The 23,372-nt window shown below is 45.4% G+C and overlaps 1 protein-coding gene across 1 annotated transcript; it reads right to left on the minus strand.

The window, feature by feature from the left end:
• Window positions 1-201: 201 nt before the first annotated feature.
• Window positions 202-22,085, minus strand: LOC144733188 (uncharacterized). The gene is made up of 13 exons (XM_078614981.1): window positions 21,964-22,085; window positions 14,086-14,220; window positions 13,175-13,234; window positions 10,826-10,906; window positions 8,911-8,988; window positions 7,558-7,635; window positions 6,698-6,775; window positions 6,241-6,285; window positions 5,309-5,386; window positions 4,133-4,192; window positions 1,240-1,323; window positions 325-540; window positions 202-242 (listed from the first exon to the last, which is right to left on the minus strand). Exons 2-13 carry the CDS (start codon window positions 14,183-14,185, stop codon window positions 202-204), a joined length of 999 nt encoding a protein of 332 aa, XP_078471107.1. The 5' UTR covers window positions 14,186-14,220; window positions 21,964-22,085.
• Between the last annotated feature and the right edge of the window lie 1,287 nt (window positions 22,086-23,372).

Below are 23,372 nucleotides of genomic sequence, written 5' to 3' on the forward strand. Positions count from 1 at the left end.
TTAGCCGTGCTCCACTTATTGTTGTGAACATTGTTCCTCTGCCCTCCGTTGGAGGCAATCGCCCTACAGCAAAAACTCCCAAAATCATTTTTCACAAACCTCGTCCACAGAAGCCGATCTTGACACTGCTGGTACCAGTCATTAGCAAATTAACTCAGTTTCATATACTTCTGCTACGCTTGTTTAGCCCCCACTATTCAGCTATGGAAGCTGTTTGGATATGCAGTAGCTAGGAATGCGGGCTAAACGCACACACACGCACACGTGTACATGCACGCACACATATATCTACACACTGACACATGTGTACACACTGACACGCACACACGCACATACGCACATACACACAATCATGCATACACATGTACATAAGCAAATACGCATATATACGCATGCACACGCGCCAATATCGTAATTGCATTGTTTTGCGCCAGAATCTGAGTGACAGAGCACGTGGAGTGGCCATACTGATTTCTTTTCTGAACTTGAACAAGACAGCCACCACCACCACCACCGCGACCACCACTCCTCCAATGATCGCTGTTGCACAGGCAGTGGAGGAGGAGAGGGACAAAAAAGAGGTGTTTGTGATGGATTCGTGATTCCACGACATTCATAATTTAACGAATTATTGAAGTTATTGATAAAAAATCATTTGAATGTGTAACTCGCTGCCCCCGTGAAGTATTCGCTCATCGCTCTCAAAGAGAGAGAGAGGGATATAAGTGGGGAGAAACCACAGAGGAGTAGCAGAAGGCAGCAGCCAACCCAACCCAGCCAAGCCCATCCCCCTTTTCATAACTGGTTGATAACACCTTATATATGAAAGCCCGGCAATAACCCACGCATGTGAGAGGGGGGGGGGGGGGCAACACTCTATCGCACACTGATGGAACAGATGGAGATTAATCCACACACTTTGCGAGTGAGTGTGCCTTCTCCTGGCACACTCAGGGGTACAGCTCCCCCTCGATGGCCACCAATGGGTAGAAGGGAGTGAGCTGGAACAGAAGATTAATCCATGCACTTTTTTCTGCAAACTTCTTCTAGCAGAGCCAGTGTATGGTTCCTCGTTGACACCCACCCACGGGAAGGGAGTTTCAAACCCATCTGTGTGTGATCCACCAACCCTAACTCCTGCCTCCACAGCACTAACATGACATTTAAAGTCAGAACTAGCTCAGTAACCTGTCAAAACTAATTTTCAAGTGACGAGCGACTCTCCCTCTCTCCACTCACCTATTAAGGTGTAGTCAGGATGTTCTTCGATGCACGTTGCAATGCTGTCCGCACATCCTGCGATGCTGATGATGTTCTCGCACTCTGAAACAACAGACAACAAACCGACTTTGCACAAGATGGCCAATGTCCTACACAAAATGGCCACTGCACTGCATCAAACAAGATGGGCGCCACGGTGGCGAGATGTTGACTCCCTTTCCTGGTATAAAGGAGGTCGTGGGTCCAATTACGACCCTGAAACCTGTATATTTGGAATTTTTCGTCTCTCTTCTCGTGGTCGTGTGGATTTTTCTCCGGTTCCTCCAGTTTTTCTCTCCACATTTAGAATCAACATGCACCTAAAGTAATTGGCTGCTAAACATTTTCACATAAGGCAGTTCAATGAGCTATCATTTGTGGCTAGGTCGCTTCTGAAAAAGAGCTACATAGCTCAGTGAGCCTTACCTGGTCAAATAAAAAAATAGTTTTGAACTCCAATACCCTACACAAAATGGCCACTGCATCAAACAAAATGGCCCCTGGCATATCTATTTATCTCTGTTTACCCACTGGTTACTGTTGTATATATGCCTTTAACCAAACATTTATATTAAAAGTCATATTGCCTATTTTTAATGCCAATGCTTCTTGTAGACATATGCGCAATCCCTACATACCGAAAGTCCGAAAAACTCGGCAAACCGGGCTCACTCGGAGAAGGGATGAACCAATACACGAACACCTAGAGAGGAACGCCCGTTTCACAACAAACACATGGCTACAGATACACACACACAGACCACATCTAGGAGCAATTAAGTGGGTCTGTGTCCACACAAATCTTGGGATGACCTCTGGAGGGAGGGAGTATAATAGAGCTTATAACATCGGGTGCCAGGATGCCTGCAGTCAGAACCAGGGATGAATTAAGGCTGACCCGATGGATGCACCACATATTCATAGGTGGGAGGAGCTATGGACTTTTGATGTGTCACAATGAATTAATGAAATAAGCAAAACATTCCTACATAACAGTATACAAAAATCATATTCTTTGTAAAGGCAGACTCCGAGATTTGCCCTCGTGACTGGCAATAGAGTTGAGTTCCTGCTAAGTCAGACTCTAAGGATCGCTGAATGTTTAATTTTACATTTTTCTTAATTTTGAGTCACTTGCAGAGTCAAGGATTTCAAGCACTTGTGCTCTACTAAGCTAAGAGGTGTGATAAGTTACGTGGTTGAGGAAAAATGTTGAGAAGAATATTTGTTAGCAAGGAACCTTATACAGAATTCCTCATGCTATTGTTGTGCGAAGGAATTTTCTATATAATACTGTGATAAGCTAAGAGGTATCAGGGAATTGTTGGAAGAACGTCCATGGTAGTATAAAGCAACTTTTCCAAGTTAAGACTTGAGTTATACACAAATATCGAGTGTGCATGAAATATTGTCCAAGCTATAGGCTGGAAAAATAATTTGTTGTCATGTGACTGACATTGTATGAGGTGAAGAGGCTCGGAGTCTGAGCGGAGTCACGTGCAGGCTACTGCACAGCGTGGGACCTCTAGAGAGTGTACAACTACGGTGGTCGCACACCAAATCACTTCCAAGGCTGCTGCCAGGCAGCGTGCTGGGCTACCGTGGCCGTAGCATGCTCCAGCTGCAGATCGAGACTGACGTGCAGACAACCCACATGTGCGCAGCATAGCAGCTGCTTTTATGAGCATTTAGTATGGATTGACGAGTAAGTATATTTGCATGGGTACTGTGATTGCAATTTTTTTGATATTATAGGAGTTTAGATTAAGCAGGATTCAGAGTGCTTCTTTCCTAACTCATGCATAATTTTCTTAATTGCGGTGAGATCTGAATAGTGATAGCTGACTTTATTACACATCATTGATACATCGATAATCAGTAAATGAACCTCATGGCGGGGACCCTGGCGTCTAGAATAAACGAAAGTCCAAATCGTAATTAACTTATTTATTTTTGGCGACTCTGTCCCACCGCGCACATAAACGCCGAAAACCACCTGGCGTGGATCATTCTGTTGTTATGTCGTCCTAGCGCATTGAGGACGAATGCACAGAAGAGCTGAACAAGCGAATGCACTCCATGCTCGGGTTTGGGCAGGATCATAAGTCTTAACTAAAGCTGCTCAAACTACCTACACGACTTAAGTCCTTTATTTGTCATAACGGTATGCATAATACAGTGAAACTGCTCTCTTATCTTCATTATTGTGACCTACCAATGTCTGCAGCCAGGATCAATTGATGACAATCCTATTATCTGCAGATGTTTAACATATGAGATGCGTTGCACCGTAAATTATTCCTGTTTGATAATACTTCTCTTATCCGTATGCATCTGTGCAGATAGTTTTTTTTTGCGGTTAAGCCATAATCCCCACATACTGCTCGTATCAATGCGGATAAGAGGAGTGGTGACCCACTACTCTGCAGAGTAACATTGGTATAAACGCTTGTTAAAATATGAACAGCACTTTGAAAACGCGTACTATTTTACGTACTGTTTACAAAGTGCGTTCACAAATCCACACTGAAAAACAAAATGATTGACAGAGGGGTGTAAATTATTTTTTCGATAGTGTATTTAAATAGAGGTACTGCAGGAAGTAGTTTTCAGTTTTAAAGGCACAGTTCAACAAGACAACACTTGCCACCATCCTTCAAACCCATTGCTGAAAAAGAGCAAAGTTTTTGTTTACATTATAATTGTTTGCGTGAGAGCCGGGGGCTTATGGGACCCCGGGGTCCCGCCATGAGGTTCAAATGTTAAAGCGAAAAATCAGTACATGTTAAAGCGAGAATCATTGATGACTGCAGCGAAGTCTTTATTAGCGCAAGGCAAGGGAGGAGCAAGCCACAAAGACGGAGAGTCTCACCGTGGGGGAAGTCGACGGCCACGTAGGCGCAGTGGTCCAACTCGAACCGACGCTTCGAGGCTGTGGAGGAGAGAGACACAGTCCATGGTCACCCGCTCGAACACAGAGTTTCCGGGTAGTCGGGTTATGACATCTGATACCGACGCCACTCCTCCCTCTCATACCTCACACCTCACTATCCCGCCGCCCTCCACAAACCACGCACCCCCTGCTACTCCATCTTCCCCACTCTGTGTCGCATGCCGTTGCTGCGTACGACGTCACAACCGTTGTTTGCATGTTGTTGCGGGTTGACTGGTTGGTGATGATAGTGGTGGTGGTGGCTGCGATATTGGTGGCAGCGGTGGCAGTAGTGTTACAGTATCTGGGATATTTGTATCCATGTATTTTTTGTGTCTTCGCGCCTATGTGTTTGTGTATCTGCGTACGTGTAGTCGTGTCCGTGTATGGGGGAGGAATGGTTGTGGTGGTTGCTTACGCCCCCCGCCGAAGATTAATATTAGTGAAGGGATGCAAACAAGACCGTCCCAAGTGCTAGTTAAAGTGTCTCCTCTTGATAGTCAACCTGTTGGGTTACTTTAATTTCCAAGTGGGTCATGACGCAGACACCTGGGCTGGAGTGATCAGACGGCACAGTAGGGGGCGCATCTGCCAGTCATCTCAAGTCAGTCAACCCATGGAACCTGGGTCTGTTCCATCACCTGTCAGCAAGCCTTAAAAACTTCACGTGGCCTCCAAGTGCAGTTGGCCTCGCACAGGCACAATGGTCACGTCACCATCACTTAGTGGCGAATGGCAGGTGTTGGTATAGGTTATGAGTGTGGGGAGTTAGCACGCTGAGCTATGAACCCAATGACCCGAGTTCAAATCCCACTCACGGCCATCACCAGTGAGATTACCTGAATCGGTCCTGGACCTTCCTTAGGGCGACTCAGCCTCACATAAGTACCTGGTATGGTGTGTATTAAACATCGCCATTGGGGAGACAAAGGCGGTCGGGCGTGGTGCTGGTCACCCTCCCACTCATGTGCAGTGGCGGCCTTTGATAGGTGCTTGGGGTAGTGATGTTGGCTATTGTGATAGTGGTGGCAGTGGTGGTGCTGGAGGTGATGGTGGCGGTGATTGTGGCAGTGGTGGTGGTGGAGGGAGAGATATAGAGAGAGGGTCCCCCTCTACCTGGGTTGACGGCTAGCTCGGTGTGATGCTCGTGCAGGCAGGTCTTCACGTTATCGAAGCACTTGTTGTATGCACACTCTGAGTTCCCCGGGGATGGAGGCGTGGGGAGAAGAGACAGATTGGTCAGTTTCAAGCCGTGCGATCAGTGAGCAAATTGTTGGAACCGTTGCCCCAACGTTGGCCCAACATTGGCCCAACATTGGTATTGGAGTATGCCTGTTCTCCCCATAGTCGCGTGGAGTTTTCTCTGGGTCCGCTGGTTGTTCCCTCCCGATTTAGAAATATCCATTTAGAGTATTTAGCTGATTCTAGATTTGAAGCTTTCGTGACTGCAAGGATTCATATCCTTAGGTTTTTTTTGTAAAGTCACGTGACTTTACCGGTAAAGTCACGTGACTTTACCGAAAAAACCTAAGAATAGGTATTTAGCTGCTATCCATTTCCACATAACACACCTCTTTGTTGAGCTATCATTCGTGGCCATGGCACTTCAGAAAAAGAGCTATATAGCTCAGTGGACTTTAATTAGTTTAGTTTATATGTGGTTTGGAACAGTTGGGTCAACGTTGGACCGGCGTGGTGATTGTGCAATGTGTTTGTGCAGGTGAGAGTTAGAGATGATAAATGATCGCAGTTAGCGCACTGCACCACGAACTCGGCCACCCGAGTTCAATTCCCGCTCATGGTCAACACCGTTTACGATTATCTGAACTGGTCCTGGGCCTCGCCTATGTCGACTTAGCCTCAAATAACTACCTGGTGTGGTGTGTAAACATCGCCACCAGGTAGGCTGGGCGTAGTGCAGGCCACCCACCCCCTCGTGTGCCGTACCAGCCTTCATAGGTGCTTGCAATATGGTGATGGTGGAATGTATGTGTGTGGGTGAGAGCTAGCGATGGCCATTGTCGTGCACCACCATCACCACAACTCACGTTGAGCCTTAGAGGAGATCTTGAATGCCTTGAGCTCGCTTGTGGCTGGCAGAATCAAGGAGACCAACACCGTGTTAGTGGTTAGATATTAGTGGTAGGGGTTAGAGATTAGTGGTAGGGGTTGGAGATTAGTGGTAGGGGTTATAGATTAGTGGTAGGGGTTAGAGATTAGTGGTAGGGGTTATAGGTTAGTGGTAGGGGTTAGAGATTAGGGGTAGCGGTTAGGGGTTAGAGGTTAGGGGTAGGGGTTAGAGGTTAGGGGTAGGGGTTAGAGGTTAGGGGTTAGAGATCAGGGGTAGGGGTTAGAGATTAGGGGTTAGAGGTTAGTGGTTAGAGATTAGAGGTAGGGGTTAGAGATTAGCGGTAGGGGTTAGAGATTATGGGTAGGGGTTAGAGATTAGGGGTAACGGTCAAAGATTAGGGGTTGAGTTAAGGGGTTAATTTTAGGGGTTCTGACCATAAGCAGTAATTCTACGCGACCACTCCTCCTTGAAGCAGACTGTCCTGTTCAGCAGATACCCGTCCCTCTTGCACTCTGCAAACCCCAACAACAACATCATCACCCTTATCACCATGAGTTTTATCCGTGTGCAACTCCCTTTCACCCCCCATATGAATAGTAAACACAACTGATAATCGATTGGTTGGAAAAATATTAGAATTAAAACCCAATGCAGAACCGCAGGACCCTCCTGAAAAATAATCCTACTCATTTTGGTTTTCCTGGATGAACCAGTAAATTATAATAATTATTAGATATGTCCCGTTTTTTAATCCCTACTACAGAAATTACGCAGGGTTACTGTGTGTAAATTTCCATGATATCGTAGGGGCGGTTGAGACCAGCTTGTCTCTGTCTAGATCCACACAGAGACAGAGACAAAACTCCCCCATGTAGCCTCTAACAGTTTGTGTGAGGCAATTGCTGTCCGCTAGCATCAGCACTTAATGGGGGCCGGGAAGGCACATGAAGGGGGTGGTGTGGCTAGAATTATGCCTGCCCAGCTACCTTGGTTTCCCCAGTATTGCTGTTTACATTCAGATGTAAGCGATTTCTCACTCACGAGAACAACGTACGCATGCATGCACGCACACACACGCAAGCACAACATCACAGATACACGGCACAGGTGGAAACCATACAACACACTGTTCATGGCTGAATTAACATGGCCTTATGTTTAACAAGACGGACACTGCCCTCCTACACAAAATGAACACAGCCCTACTACACAAGATGGACACTGTCCTACTACACAAGACAGATACTGTGCTACTATACAGCATTGCTAGCGCCTGCTCCTTGTATCTCTGCACCTGTGATTTGGTCCAATGATGTGCGGAACTTCAGCAAGCAATTCATATCCACATCGTTGAATGCATCGCCCTCACATTCTGTGGGAGGGAACAGAGACACGAGGCCCGGTAGGGGCCGTGCATCAACCCCACAAGGTGAACATGTGCTTCCTGCATACAACGTGGGGGGCTACCCCACAAAATCCATGTCCTTAATAAAATACACCCCACAAAATCCACGTCCTTAATGACAGAAACGCAGCCAAATAACGATAATTTGACAATTAAAAGACCGTTCTTTGGAAGTGATTTACACAGTTGAAATTGAAAAAAGGCCAAAATGATGGTATTCGTCGTGCAATGAGGCACTTAACAGGTGGGTCACGAAGGCTACCATCTCCCACCAAGAAAACTATGGTGCTCCATCAACCGCTTCAGAACAGCGGCTGGTCGCTGCGCCACAGCTCCTTCCACAAGTGGAGAATGAGAGACAACCCACACAGTGTGACTGCGGGCATCATAACCAAACAATGAAACCTTGCATTGTGAAGATCTGCATCCTACGCCAGCTCTCTCCGGCGGACTGAGCAGTATTAGTCGTGGCTACTCCTGAAGCTATTGCATGGCTCACAGACTTAAACTTGAAGGGTGATTTGCACATACTTGCCTTGTCGCTGGAAGAAGAAGAAGATAATATATCATCCTAATGTTAAGAACTTCACTGAACCCACGTCCTAATGATATGAACCCTACTAAATCCGAGTCTTTAATTATAGGAACCTCACTGTACCCATGCCGGCCACACTCAGCCTGATCACAGCTAAAATCACAGTGAGTTTGATGAGTGGAGGGAAATGTGGGTACTCCCACCTATTAAGAGATTAGTGTTCGGGGAGAGATATTAGAGTTGGGATGAAAGCTGAGTGTTAGCAGTCAGGGGTAGGAGTTAAAGATGAGTGTAGGGGCTAGAGTTTGTGGCTAATGGTGGGGGGTCGTGGTTAATGGTTCGGGTTAGCTCTTAAGAGTTAGTGGTTGATGGTTAAGGTTCGTGGTTAACAGTTAGTGGTTAAACAGTTATAGTTATTCGTTAATGGTTATGGGTTCATAGTTAACAGTTATGGGATAGTGGTTAACGATTGGGGCTATGGTTAGTGGTTAACAGTTGGGGTTAAGGTTAGTGGTTAATAGTTATGGGTTAACTGTTCGGTTTACAGGATAGGGGTTAGGGGTTAACGGTTGGATTTAATGTTCTTGGTTAACGATTATAGGTTTGTGGTAATGGTTAGTTATTATCTGTTCGGGATAGTGGTTAGGGTTAGTGGGTTATTGGTTAGGATTAAGGGTTAGCGGTTACTGCTCGATTGCTGCACTCACTCTCCTCCTCAGAGAGGTATTTATTCAGTTTCTCTTCACATTTCTTCTTCTCTTTCATGCAGCGCTCGATCTGACAGTCTGCACAGTCACAACAGCATCATCAGCATCAGCACTGTGATCCAGGATCACCCGTATCACATACATTATGATCAACATCATCATCATATGGAACAGTGAAGGGAAACTGGCGTCTCGAAAGCCGCATGCAGTTCTTTAATCCACCACATGTAGCTCTATCAAAGGGGCATAACGTCGAATACGCTATCACAGTAGTAGCGAAGAATAATGAATGTGTCCCGTGTTGTGCCAAAAACTGTCAATATATACTTCGGTGGTAAGGGGGCGCTGGATAAAAAAAAACGCTAGATAATCACTAAACGTTATTTTTAAAAGCTTATTTTTGGACATTCTTGGATAACATCATGTTTTAGGTGTTGTGTATGTTTTTTATTTGTTTACTACGTGAAATTGGCTAAAATAAACAACATAAATAGACACGAATAAATATCATCCTGGAAAAAGTTACCGTGTTTACTGTACCATAACACTCCAATCTCTAAGACTCTGCATGGGTCATGTGCGTACACTTTTGTTTCAACAACACGTGTTTGACGATCGCCGGGCCGATTCAGCCTTTAGACCAGTGAATAACATGCACTTTTAGCCGTGTCGCACTGTTTATTTTCTGTTTTTATTGTTGGAGTTATTAGTCATGAAAAATGTACGTACGTGTAGTATTTTAATTTTCTACGTTTTTGTATGAAGTGTATAATGTACTGCAAATAATATTTGATCCTGAAATCCAGCATATATATTTTTTTGTCACGCATATGGTGCCGATCGCTGGACTCATTAACAGCCTTTAGAGCGGTTTTCCCGCTTTCTCAGGATCAGTCCAGGACCATCGAATAATGTTGGAAGCCGTATAATCGCATGCTGAATAATCGATGATCAACTGTACACATTCATATATACAGCAATCCCTTGCCAATCACGGTTTCGATTATCCACGTATAATATTACTTATAACCGTTTTGCCAATGACGGTATACGGTTCTGCGTAACTAAGCCGTGTTCAAGCATCCGCCACCAATGGCGCATTAAGCATGCGTACCCTCCACGCTTATGGGTTGGCCACCGCTGATAAAACACCAGTAGTTTCAATATCACAAGACAAAGCTCCCCCCACCCCCTTATAATCCACACAGGCTGTTGCGACAAGACAAGTTATGTTAACGAATAGCACCTATGAGGCCAGCACAACACACGAGGGTGTGGGTGGCCAGCACTACGCCCAGCCGCTTTTATCTCCCCAGTACTGATGTTTAATACACACCAGGCAAGGTACTCATTTGAGGCTGAGGCGACTTTGAGAATGCCCAAGAAGGGTTCAGATGATCATTGGTGGTGGCTCTGAGTGGGAATAAAACTTGGGTCTCTCCCAGGTTCGTAGCGCGGTGCGGTGCTAATCACTTTATCATCGCTTCTTAATATCACCATTCAACATACATACATTACCATTGTAAACATCTATCATTACACTATGTAACACAATTTTTGTTCCTGGGTAATAAGTGTTATTTTTTAATTGCTTTTGCCTAATAAGTATAGAAAATGGCTATTATTCCCCACAAACCTTAGTTTTGTGACCAGGACTTTATGTGAACGAAATACACAAATGCACAGGTTTTCTAATCGAAAATAGGTATATTTCAAAATATCACTGTCCTGGTCACAAAAGCAAAGTTTGTGGGAAATAATAACCATTTTCTATACTTTTGAGGCATAAGCAATTAGCAAATAACATTTACTACCCAGGAACTATTTTTTTTGTTACACAGTGTTATCATCATCAGGGGGTAGAGCTTCATCCATCAGTGAATACATCTTGACCACGGTCCCCATGGCCACTCGCCTGTGGAATCGACGGGCTGATCCCCAGGAGTCATTGCTGCACAGATGGTCGAAGCCTCCTGGCACTTCTGGTATTTGCAGTCTGCATTCAACCAAACCAGAGAGCAAATCACAGAGGGGACCACAAAATGGATCAGAGAGCAGATCACAGAGTAGATCAGTGAGTGGCTCACAAAATAGATCAGAACAGATCAGTGAGTGGATTACAGACCGAAAAGTGCATTACAGAGTAGATCATAGAGAAAATCATAGAGAAGTTGACAGAGAGGTTGACAGAGTGGAGTGCAGATCAGATTAGACTCAAAAACCAAATACCGGATGGATCAATGCGGTTCTATACATTGCAGGGGCCACCATTGATCATATTTGCTTAGTTTTTATGGGACTGATTACAGGTGTTAAGACGCGTCCTCTGGTCTAACACCTTTGAGACTAGGCTCCGAAGAAAGCTGTCTCTGGTGTGGATCAATCAGTTTCAAAGACAATGTATATATTATCAGAGTATGTTTTTGTTTGCATTCTGACCACAAGTATTGTGTTTAATGCAGACATGGTTCCTTGTAAACGGTTTCAATTAGGTGTTTTAACATCTTAACACCTGTTTTGTTGGCAGAAAAAAGGGGAAACCCTATTCTCATTATGAAGGTCCTTAATGATTTTGATGAGAGTTATAGGACCCCGAAAATGCAAAGAACAACACAGAGCCCTGGCCTATTGATGGTATCATAGGCCTTGACCAGGTTAATACAGCAGAGATGTAGGTTCTATTATAATTCCTTACACCTCTGCTGTAGCAGACAGACAGAGAATATGGCATGCATGTTGGACTTCCCCAGTCTGAAACCACATTGGGGCTCCACAAGTCTCTCCTCAGCCTGCCTGGCAAGGGGCCGATGTTGAATAATTCTTGTCAGGACCTTTCCTGGCCTCACACTGAGGGAGATGCCCTGGTAGTTGTTAGATCGAGTGCGGTCTTCCGTCTCAAAGAGGGGGACCACAAATGCATCCTTCCAATCCTGTGGAAGCCGTCCTGCGATCCACACCATTATAATGATGTCCTATAGGGCAGTCTTTAGACAAACACCACCTTCCCTCAGCAGTTTGCTTGAGAGATCTCAATAGATGGGCACATAAGCCAGCCACTCACAGTGAGTAGCTACACACAGACATCAATACCTGCCATTCGACACTAGGTAATGATGATGTCACTATGACGCCTGTGCTAGGCCAGGTGCACTTTGAGGCCACGTGAAGTATCAAAGGCTCACTGACAGGAGGTCACAGGACAAACCCAGGTGCAATGGGTTGACCGACTGAGATGACTGGTAGATGTACCAGCTGTGCCCCCGACTGTGCCAACTTTCAGCATTTTAGCCACTCCACGCGTTATTGTGAGCGTTGCTCCTCTGCCCTCCATTGTTGTTGGAGGGCGACTGCTTCCAATTGACCAGTAGTGTCCTTCATGAGCCTCCCCATAGAGGCCAATCTTGACACTGCTGGTGTCAGTCTTCGGCAAGTCCACTCAGCTCCACTTCCTCCCATACCACATCAGTCTATGTCTTCTCCAGCCTGTGTCATGCCCGTTTACCCCCCTCTGTCCGGCCAAACAGAGACTGCTTGGATATGTGGTGGTTCGGCATGCTGGCTACATGACCCAGCCAAGGCAGCCTTGCCTGCCGGAGGAGCTCACCGATGGGAATGTGTCCTGATCTTTCAAGGACTTGTGAGCTCCTCACACAATCCAGCCTGGTCAAACCCAGAATAGATCGTAGACAGGCTGGCCTGGTTGTTTCTAACTGGCGCAGATGTTCCATTCGACGGGTCCACATTTCACAAGCATAGAGAAGGAGGGGGCATAACTTTGTCCGAGAAGACCCAAAGCTTCGTGTGGAGTGACAGATTAGGTAGCTTCCACACAGCATTACACAGCCGATAAAAAAATGCTGCCTGATGTCAAACCGGAGCTGGACACACACAGACAATCATAGACAATTACAAATATCCCACATATAGCCTTAACAGACTGTCAAGGCAAGTACTATGAGGAAACATCTGTGAAGGACAGCATAGAACCGAGGAGGTGTTTGACCAGCACCACGCCCGGCCAACTTTTTATCTCCGCAGTGGCTATGTTTACACATCGCATCAGGTACTCATTTGAGGTTGGGTTGACCGAGGGGAGGCCCACGGCTGCTTCAGATAATCGTCATTTGTCTTGTGCTGTGAGCGGGAATCGAACTCCGGTCGCCAGCTTCGTAGAGCAGCACGCTAACGCTGCACTACCACTCCCAACTCGCACACACAGACACACTCGCACACAAACAAAGACGCACACAGGCTGTTATCTGACCGTGAATGGTCTTGAGTGAGAATCCACACTTCCTTTCCACCTCCACATCATTAGGGCCACCTGCAAAAGCACGACAGGAATTTACTGGGTTCAGTCTGGCGTAGGAAGAAGTAGCCAACTCCTGTGAGTTGGTGGGTGAGTGAAGGTGTGGATGAGTTGGTAGATGCGTTGGCGAGTGTTTTGGTGGCTGAAGGAGTGAGTGGGTAAGTGAGTGGATTAGTAGGTACGTGAGTGAGCGAAATAGTGAGTGGGTGAGCGAGTGAATGGGTGAATGAATGTGTGAGTGAGTGAGTAAATGAGTGACTGGGTGAGTGTGTGAGAGAGTTGGAGAGTGAGTAAGTGGGTGAATGAGTCAGTGGGTGAGTGAGTAGATGAGTGTCTGAGTGGGTGAATGCCTGAGTGAGTGTGTGGATGCATTGGGTGACATCATCACAACTACCTGGACCACAAGCAACTGGACTGGAGTGGTTGAAAGGTATTGGCCAGATCAGCTCAATATGTATGGATGCTGCTAGACATCTGTGCAGCCCATGGGCTTGTAATTACCACAAACACTGCTCCAGCATTGGCGCATCAACACAAAATTGTGGATGCACGCTGCTTCCAAGTAAGAATATTTGCTGGACGACATTGTTATGGAACAGCAAATGTGGGCCAATGTCCTTGACATCAGGACCTACCATGGAGCTGATCTGCCCACTGACCATTGTCTTGTCATCTGTCACATGCGCTTGTCATTTTTCCACTGCAATGGTGGGTGTCCACCTAGGACCCCCATTTATACCCGCAGTGGCCTAGTCTTAGCCAACTGCTGATGAAAGTTACAAGTGAGAATCTCGTTATCACTTGCAAATAGGGTTGGCATCGATCCCCACCTCCTGCCTACTTCCTCCTCCCTACCTCCTGCTCACCTGTCTTCTTAAACGTTTCGGCATGTGTGAGTCGGATGGTGAGGAGGAAGAGGGTGAGGAGGAGGTAGGCAAGGAGTGGGTTTGGAAGAGGGGACGCCATGGAGTCCTGAGGTCCAGTTGCTTGTGTCGGCGATTCTGAGGTCGGTAGGAGGAGGTGGAGATTGAATGGGTAAACAGAGAGAAGTAGAGGGGCAACATCATCACAGTCACCGCCATCATCACTACCATCATGACCATCATCACCCACCACCACTATCATTGCTAGTACCATCTACACCACGATCACCACCACCCATCAACACCACCACCATAAACACCACCATCACCACCATCTTCACCATCACCATGACCATCATCATCATCAGGACCATCATCACCACCACCGCCATGACCATCAACATAAACTCACACAGACACCAACAGAGTCACAAAGAGGCATCGAATTTAACATGGAGTGGGCTTTCACAACCAATATTATCCATAATGATAAATATATATTAGGTTAGATCGTGTAAATATAAATGTGTGGCTAACCAGCATCACTACCACTCGACAGAGCCAACTAGAAAGGGCTTTCCACATAAAAAAATGTGCCAATTTATTACTACTTCAGCACACTGGTTGTATGTTGGAAAGTAAACCCCTTTGTAAATTTAACACGTTGGCTTTCGCGACCAGTATTATTCATAATAAAGGATTTAGGGTTAGATCGCGTTATTATAAATGTGTTGCAACCCTCCACCACCCGACATGGCCAATCAGTAAAAAATGTGTCACGTTAACAAATTGCCAATTAGTTACTTCTTCAGCCCACCGGTTTGTTTGAAGAGTGAATTGACAACATTTTAAATTTGAGTACGATGTTTCGCTGGTAATTACATCCAGCATCTTCGAGCGATTTAGCAGAATAGTGAAGTCATCCACCTGCTTCCGGTCTTAAATAGTGCAGGATAATGTCATCATTGTTGAACCCCATCAGGTTTCGAGATCAGAGGTGGAGGTGGGGGGGTTTTGCAATTATGTAATAGATCAGTAATCAGCCACTTAGAATGTGATTCCTCTATAAGGAATTGCAATATGCATTGCGTATCTATACATATAAATGCCTATCTTTATGTGATGAACGCTGCACTTCCCATCGTTTTCATGCAGAGGGCGCATAGGTGTGAACGACAGAGGCGCACGGACAGACGTTCGATTACGTTAGAATCGATCTGTAGAAGAGGCGATTCGGTGTTGATTCCCAGAATCGACTTGGCCCCAACCGACACCACTTTGCCATTTGTTTTGCGACCACGACAATGGCCATTCTCCCCGCATACGCTATCTTAATCAACAAGTCGCAGGGAAAGACGTTCGATTACGTTGCTAAGCGCACTACTTTATCTATATTTGTGTGAAGCATATGATAAACGCTTGCGAGAGAGAGAGAAGAGCGAGGAGATGCCAAGGAGAGGCGGCCCACTCTTCTTTCTCTATTTGCCTTCATAATGTTCCTTAAAGATGTTTTCACTTTCAGTAACAAATTATGGACGTGGACGAAGATCCCCTCGCAAAAAAGCGTCGAAAGGCTGGAGTTGCTCGAGAGAATTCGTGCAGCACATTGTCAATCTCAACATTGTTACATCAATCGACAAACTGCTGAGCAATCCCAGTCGCGGCGTGAAGCAGATGCCGCAGTCCATTGACTTCGAATCGCGGCTGAAACTCATGAACAATCGCAGTCGCGGCGTGCAGCTTTCGTTCAGAGTCAGCGCTTAGTTACAGAGCGTCAGAGACAAGCGTTCTGCAATGAAGCAATACATTTCGACAACACTCGAGTAGAGGCGCACAATTGCAGTCCAATGAACATCATCTGCCAGTTCTGCAGCTCGAGGAACTTCATCTTAGAACGCCCTGTTGATCGGAAATTCACTTCGTGCTGCCGTAAGGGCAAATTAAAGTTGACAAATCAAAAGGATATCAAAGGAGTTGAGCTGGAATATCCTGAGTTTCTCCACGCATTGCTGACTGACCAAACTCATCCGAATCACGCTCACTTCCGCGATCACATACAATCCTACAACAGCGCAGTTTCCTTCGCGTCGATGGGAGCGAAGATCGTCGATTTGCCAGGACAAGGCCCATATGTCTTCAAGGTCCACGGCCAGACATATCACCGCACATCTCATTCCGTTGGTCAGCATGGTGCTGACACGTGATCATCAGTCAAATCAACGACGATACAACGCACCAACATCAAACGAAGTCGCGACGGTCTTCGTCAACAAGGATGGTGAGCCGCCATTCGAGCGTGACATTCGCATCTACCCGAGGAATCCACAGAATCTCAATCAGCAGTTCATCAACCTCAATATTTTGAGTCCCAACATGGATCCCATGACGTACACGATTCTGTATCCGTACGGCGAGGCCGGATGGAAACCGAACTGGCAGTGCGAAACTTACGAGGGAGCACATCTGAATAGAGTTCGGAACAATGTCAGCATGCTTCAGTGGAAAGCAGCTCTAACGGCAATTCAAGACAACTTCAATCCAGTCATGAAAGCTGACTCAACAATGGTTGGTGGATTCGTACCTGCAAGTCGAGGCAAACAATCTCAACTACAACCGCCAAAATAAACAGCGATTGCGAGCACAGCAGTACCAAGGTCTCGCAGACCACGTCGCAAACTTAGCCCAAAACGCAAACATTGCAGCTGGCGTTGCAGTCATCCTCCATTCGAGCTTCGAGGGATCGCCGAGAAACATGCGCGAGCGATTCTTCGATGCAATGTCGATCTTTGCGAAATGGGGTGCACACCTCTTCATAACATTTACCGCAACTCCAAGCTTGCCAGATATCACCGACAACCTTCGACGGGGCGAGTAGCCATCAAATCGACCCGACTTGGTAGCGCGTGTATTCAAAATCAAGTTGGATGCTCTGATCGATGATCTGACCAAACACGGCGTGCTTGGAGAATCAAAGGCGCACGTCTACACCATCGAGTTCCAGAAGCAGGGTCTTCCGCACGCCCACATTTTGGTGACTCTGCGAGCTCAGGACAACTGCCGAACAGATCAACCAGTTTGTGTGCGCCGAAATTCCAACGCGGGACCATCCACGACTGCGTGAGATTGTCACGAGATGCATGATGCACGGTCCGTGCGGCACTGCAAACCCACGTGCACTCTGTATGAATGACGGAAAGTGCAGCAAAGAGTTCCCAAAAGTTTTCAACAACACCACAATCCCCAATGTGACTTTCACCATCTGACACTGTTTTTGTCCGATGTATGAGCGTCTTGATGAGAGATGATTTGTGTGCTGGGTGATGATGCGAATCTGCATTCAGATAGGCATCAGTGTGCGTTCCCTTTCGGTAGACGCTGTGTGTTATTTTATCATTTTGACTGCCTCCAAGCAAAATATACAGGAAGGGGGGTGTGTTGTTCACCTCCATTTCCATGGTGAACTGGATAGGCGGGTTTTGTGCATTGAGATGATTTAAAAATGCATTTAGTGTATCTTGAGCATTTGGCCAGACGATCAAAGTGTCATCGACATATCTAAACCAAAAAGATGGTTTTAATGTACTTGAGGCAAGTGCTTTTGTTTAAAGTTTTCCATGTACAGATTTGCTAAAGCAGGAGACAAAGGAGAGCCCATTGCTGCTCCTTCCTTTTATTTAAAGAAGTCACCACTCCATAAGAAATAAGTGTTATTTAGACAATAGTCAGCTAGTTTTGGAATATCTTCTGGTAAACCTGTCTTATTTACTAGTGTATCAAGTAATTTAAGTGACTCATTAACTTTAACGTTAGTGAATAGAGAAATTACATCAAAACTCACCAGAATATCATTAGGGTTAAGATTAATATCTTTAATCACATTCACAAGATGTTCTGAATGTCTTATTAGTGAAGATGTCCTCCCGATGTAGGGCTGTATTTGTTTAGTTACATATTTAGCTTTTTTCTACGTGGCAGAGCCTATTGTACTTACTTTGGGTCGTAATGGGATACCGATGTTATGAATCTTTGGTAGCCCATATAATCTTGTTGGTTTTGACGCCCGTGGCTTAATTTGGCATTACTCAGTCTTGGGGATTAATGCATTTGCAATGATTGCAGAAGTATTCGTTATAAAGTATTGTTTGGATCTCGTTTAATTTTAATATATATCTTCCTCCAGTAAATATTTAATTTTATTATCATAATCTGTTCGGGACATCACTACAGTACTGCGGCCTTTATCAGCTGCCAGAATTTGAATTTCTTTATTTAATCGAATCTCTCTTAAGGCTATTGCTTCGCCAAAGCTAATATTTATTTTTGGTATTTAGCTCTTCTAAATTATTTTGGCAACCTCGTGTCCAGTCTTATCTGCCTTGTTATGTGGAAGATGTCTTACTGCTGATTCCACCTCGGCAATTATCTCATCTACTGGAATTGTGCGTGGGGCAATGACAAAGTAAAGGCCTTTAGAAAGGACAGAAATCATGTCGCTGGTTAAATCACCAAGATTGTATGGGCTACCAAAGATTCATAAAATCGGTATCCCATTACTACCCACAATAGACTCTGGCACGTATAAATTAGCAAAATATGTAACCAAATACAGCCCTACATCGGTAGGACATCTAAATGTATAAGAAATTCACAACATCTTGTGAATGTGATTAAAGATATTAAAATTATTTGGGTCTTTCGTTAAAATCACATAGATAGGTTAAATTTTGTTATAAAACACTATGACGTTTTTATCGCAACACAAGAAATCATCATCAGGTGGAGAAAAAAATGGGGGTAAGCCTCTAAATTCAAACTTTGTGTAAAGGTTTAAAATGGGCGTAGCCAAAGTGTCAGAACGGAGTGGGCGGGGCACAGGAGCCCTGAGGCAGCATGGGCGGATAAGGTTATGTTCATGTGAGAGATTAAAATACGGTGAACCTTGGAGAGTGCAGCATGAGCGAAGAAGCTAATGTTAATGTGTGGGATAAAAAACTGGTGAGCCTTGGAGAGTGATAAAATGGAAACATCACGGCCAGTTATGACTTAAACTGGTTGATAACGTCTTTCCAGTGAATGCTGAGTTTGTACCCATCCTCTCAGTTGAAATTGTGTCTATGTCTGTATATATGGATGGCGTCATGAATGAATCTTTGTTGATAGCTAGTGGGCTTGTAAAGTACCTTCGTCTTAGAGAAATCGATTTCGTAAGAGCCAACCGCATTAAAACAATGATCAGCCAAAACCAAAGTATTTGTCCTACCGTGTTTCAGATCTGCATTATGCTCACGAACACGGTCCGAGACATGTCGCTTAGTTTCCCCAATGTAACTACTGCCGCACACACAGATTAGTTTGTAGAGGCCGGGGTATTGCATGTCAAGGATCTCATCCTTCACAGATGGTATCAGATCACAAATTTTACGTATTGCGTTAAATCGACCTGGATGTTGTGTTTGCTCATGATTTTCGAAATCTTTTTGGTGACTACTGCTATGTATGGCAAGGTGATGGCTTTGATTGAGTCCTCAGATGGTTATTTCCCAACATTTGGGCTGATTGCTTTATGGATTGTATAGTCTGAATATCCATTCGACTTGAGAGCTTGGTGTACATGTTCCAGTTCACTGGCTAGGTGATTGTCGGAGATACATCGAGCTCTATGGTGTAGAGTTTAATGAGGGAATTCTTCTGGAATGGATGGTTTTGGGAGTCAGGTTTTAGGTATTTTTAAATCATCTCAGTGCTCAAAATCCGGCCATCCAGTTCACCATAGAAATGGAGGTGAACAACACACTCCCCTTCCTGGATTTTTAGCTTGGACGTAGTCAAAATGTTAAAATAACACACATTGTCTACCGAAAGTGAACGCACACTGATGCCTATCTAAATGCAGATTTGCATCATCACCCAGCACAGAAATCCTCTCTCATCAAGACGCTCATACATCAGGCAAAAACAGTGTCAGATGGTGAAAGTCTTAGCAGTGAGATTAAACATGTTAAAAATAGCACTACGATTGAATGTCTACAATAATGCTCAAATTAAAAGAGCATTGAATGACAAACCAAGACCGAACAACAATATTGATGAAAGTGATCAGATTATCAAAACAATTAAAATACCATATATCTCGGGAGTTGCTGACAAATTAGAAGGTGTATATCGGATCAGTTGCTTTTGCAGTAAATGCTATTAAGGACAGACGGGAGGTAACAGCATAAGACTAAAATAACACTAAATGAACATTAAATTATCTCAAACACAGCTGTCAGCAGTGGCAGAGCATGCTTGCCAACAAGGATATTCAATTGATTTTGATAACGTTGAAGTGTTCTGCAAAACTAATTATTACTGGCCAAGACTAATTAGAGAATTAATCGAAATTCAGAAGAATACAAAGAATTTAAACCGCTGTGATAGCTACAAACTCAGCGCAGCCTGGACGCGTATTATTAAGTAATACACAATACGTATTGCAATTCCTTATAGAGGAGTCACACGCTAAGTGGCTGATTACTGATCTATTAAATAATTGCAATATCCCCCCACCTCCGCTTCTGATCTCGAAACTTGATGAGGTTCAGCGTTTATGACGTCATCTTGCACTATTTAAGACCGGAAGCAGGTGGGTGGCTTCATTATTCTGGCAAGTCGCCCGAAGATGCTGAATGTAATTACCAGCGAAATGGCGTACTCAAATTCTAAATGTTGTGGATTCACTCTTCAAACACTCCAGTGGGCTAAAGAAGTAACTAATTGGCGTTTTGTTAACGTGACACATTTTTACTGATTGGCCGTGTAGGGTGGTGGAGGGTTGCGACACTTATAATAACGCAATCTAACCCCTTTGTAAATATCATGGGTTTACTGTGAAGAGATACATAGCGATGCAACATCATCACCATCAACACCACGATCGCCATCACCATCACCTCCATCATGACCATAAACATAGACTCACAAAGAGACCCACAGACCCACACATACCCCCATAGTCCCACAGAGATACCTCTTGACTCGCACAGAGACTCACACAGAGACTCACAAATACCCCCACCGACACACAGTCCCGTAGACTCGTACAGAGACCCACGGACTCGTACAGATATCCACAGACTCACACAGTCCCATAGATTTAAATTGAGGGTCCACAGACTCACATTGAAATCCATAGACTCACGCAGAGACGCAAATATTCACATAGAGATTCATTGACTGACAACGGAGACCAATAGACGTAAATAGTGACTGATAGATGTAAATCGAGGCCCATACACTCACAAACATACCCCAAGACTCACATAGATACAAAGCGACTTACATCGATTCCCTGAGACAAGCATGACACTCATAGACTCACGTTGAGATCCAGACTCACATAGAGACCTGTAGAGTTACATAGTAACTCCGAGACTCGCACAAAGACCCTCGACTCACATAGGGACACAGACTTAAAACGAGACCTATTAACTCACATAAGGACCCATAGACGAACAGAGATACCCATAGACTCGCACAGAGATCCACAGACTCGCACGGGGACCCTCAGACTCGCAGAGACTCGCACAGAGACAGGCAAACTGACATGGAGACACACCGACTCGCACGGAGACAACCTGACGCACACAGACATAGAGACTCACATGGAAAGCCATAGACTCACAAACTCACGTTCAGATGGATAGACTGGCATTGCGAGCCATAGACTCATACAGAAATTAATAGACTCGCATGGAGACCCATAGACACTCTGAGAATGAGTAAACTACCACATGTAGGCTAGGAATCTCAATAAAAGTGCTATTATTTGACACATTCCATCAGCCACACGAGAATAAAAAACCCAAATCTCACTCAATCTCAGCCCTCTCACTCACTTACCCACCACTTCTCATCTGGCGCCTCAGTAAAAAGATGCACACATGCTGAGAAACGTTCAGGGGATTTCCAAAAATCTCCCCCGATCTTGCGCAGCTATTCTGGTCATTGGACTTTCCCGTGAGACCGGACCACGAGCACAGAGGTAGGCGATCCCATTCGCATGAATAGGGTGGGTGGGGTGGGGTTGAGTTGGGTTGGGTTGGGTGGAGGTGGACGGGCAGGTGGGTGGAGGTAGGTGAGGTGGGGTAGGGTTGGGTGGAGGTGGGCGGGCAAGTGAGTGGGGGACGGGGTGTTGTGATGAGTGGTAGAGATCACTCTTACTTGGGGAACAGGATAGAGGAAACTAATTTGCAGACGTAAGTGGACGCGTGCTTGGGCATGTGTGTGGGTATGTGGATATTTGAGCGAGTGAGTAAGTATGTTAGTGGGTATGTGAGTGGTGTTTGTTATATGCCATTTCCAAAAAAAATACGAAGAGTGATTTAGCATATTTAATGAATGAGTGAGTGTGTGGATGCATTGGGTGACATCATCACAACTACCTGGACCACAAGCAACTGGACTGGAGTGATTGAAAGGTATTGGCCAGATCAGCTCAATATTAACGGAGGCTGCTAGACATCTGTGCAGCCCATGGGCTTGTAATTACCACACACACTGCTCCAGCATTGGCGCATCAACACAAAATTGTGGATGCACGCTGCTTTCAAGCAAGAACATTTGCTGGACTACATTGTTATGAAACAGCAAATGTGGGCCAATGTCCTTGACATCAGGACCTACCATGGAGCTGATGTGCCCACTGACTATTGCCTTGTCATCTGTCACATGCGCTTGTCATTCTTCCACTGCAATGGTGGGTGTCCACCTAGGACCCCCATTTATACCCGCAGTGGCCTGGTCTTAACCAACTGCTGATGAAAGTTACAAGTGAGAATCTCGTTATCACTTGCAAATAGGGTTGGCATCGTCCCCCACCTCCTGCCTACTTCCTCCTCCCTACCTCCTGCTCACCTGTCTTCTTAAACGTTTCAGCCTGTGTGAGTCGGATGGTGAGGAGGAGGAGGGTGAGGAGGAGGTAGGCAAAGAGTGGGTTTGGAAGAGGAGACGCCATAGAGTCCTGAGGTCCAGTTGCTTGTGTCGGCGATTCTGAGGTCGGTAGGAGGAGGTGGAGATTGAATGGGTAAACAGAGAGAAGTAGAGGGGCAACATCATCACAGTCACCACCATCATCACTACCATCATGACCATCATCACCCACCACCACTATTATTGCTAGTACCATCTACACCACGATCACCACCACCCATCAACACCACCACCATTGACACCACCATCACCACCATCTTCACCATGACCACCATCACCACCACCGCCATGACCATCAACATAAACTCACACAGACACCA

The sequence above is a fragment of the Lampetra planeri genome, chromosome 45, assembly GCF_965212315.1.
Source record: "Lampetra planeri chromosome 45, kcLamPlan1.2.h2, whole genome shotgun sequence".
Classification (NCBI taxonomy): domain Eukaryota; kingdom Metazoa; phylum Chordata; class Hyperoartia; order Petromyzontiformes; family Petromyzontidae; genus Lampetra; species Lampetra planeri.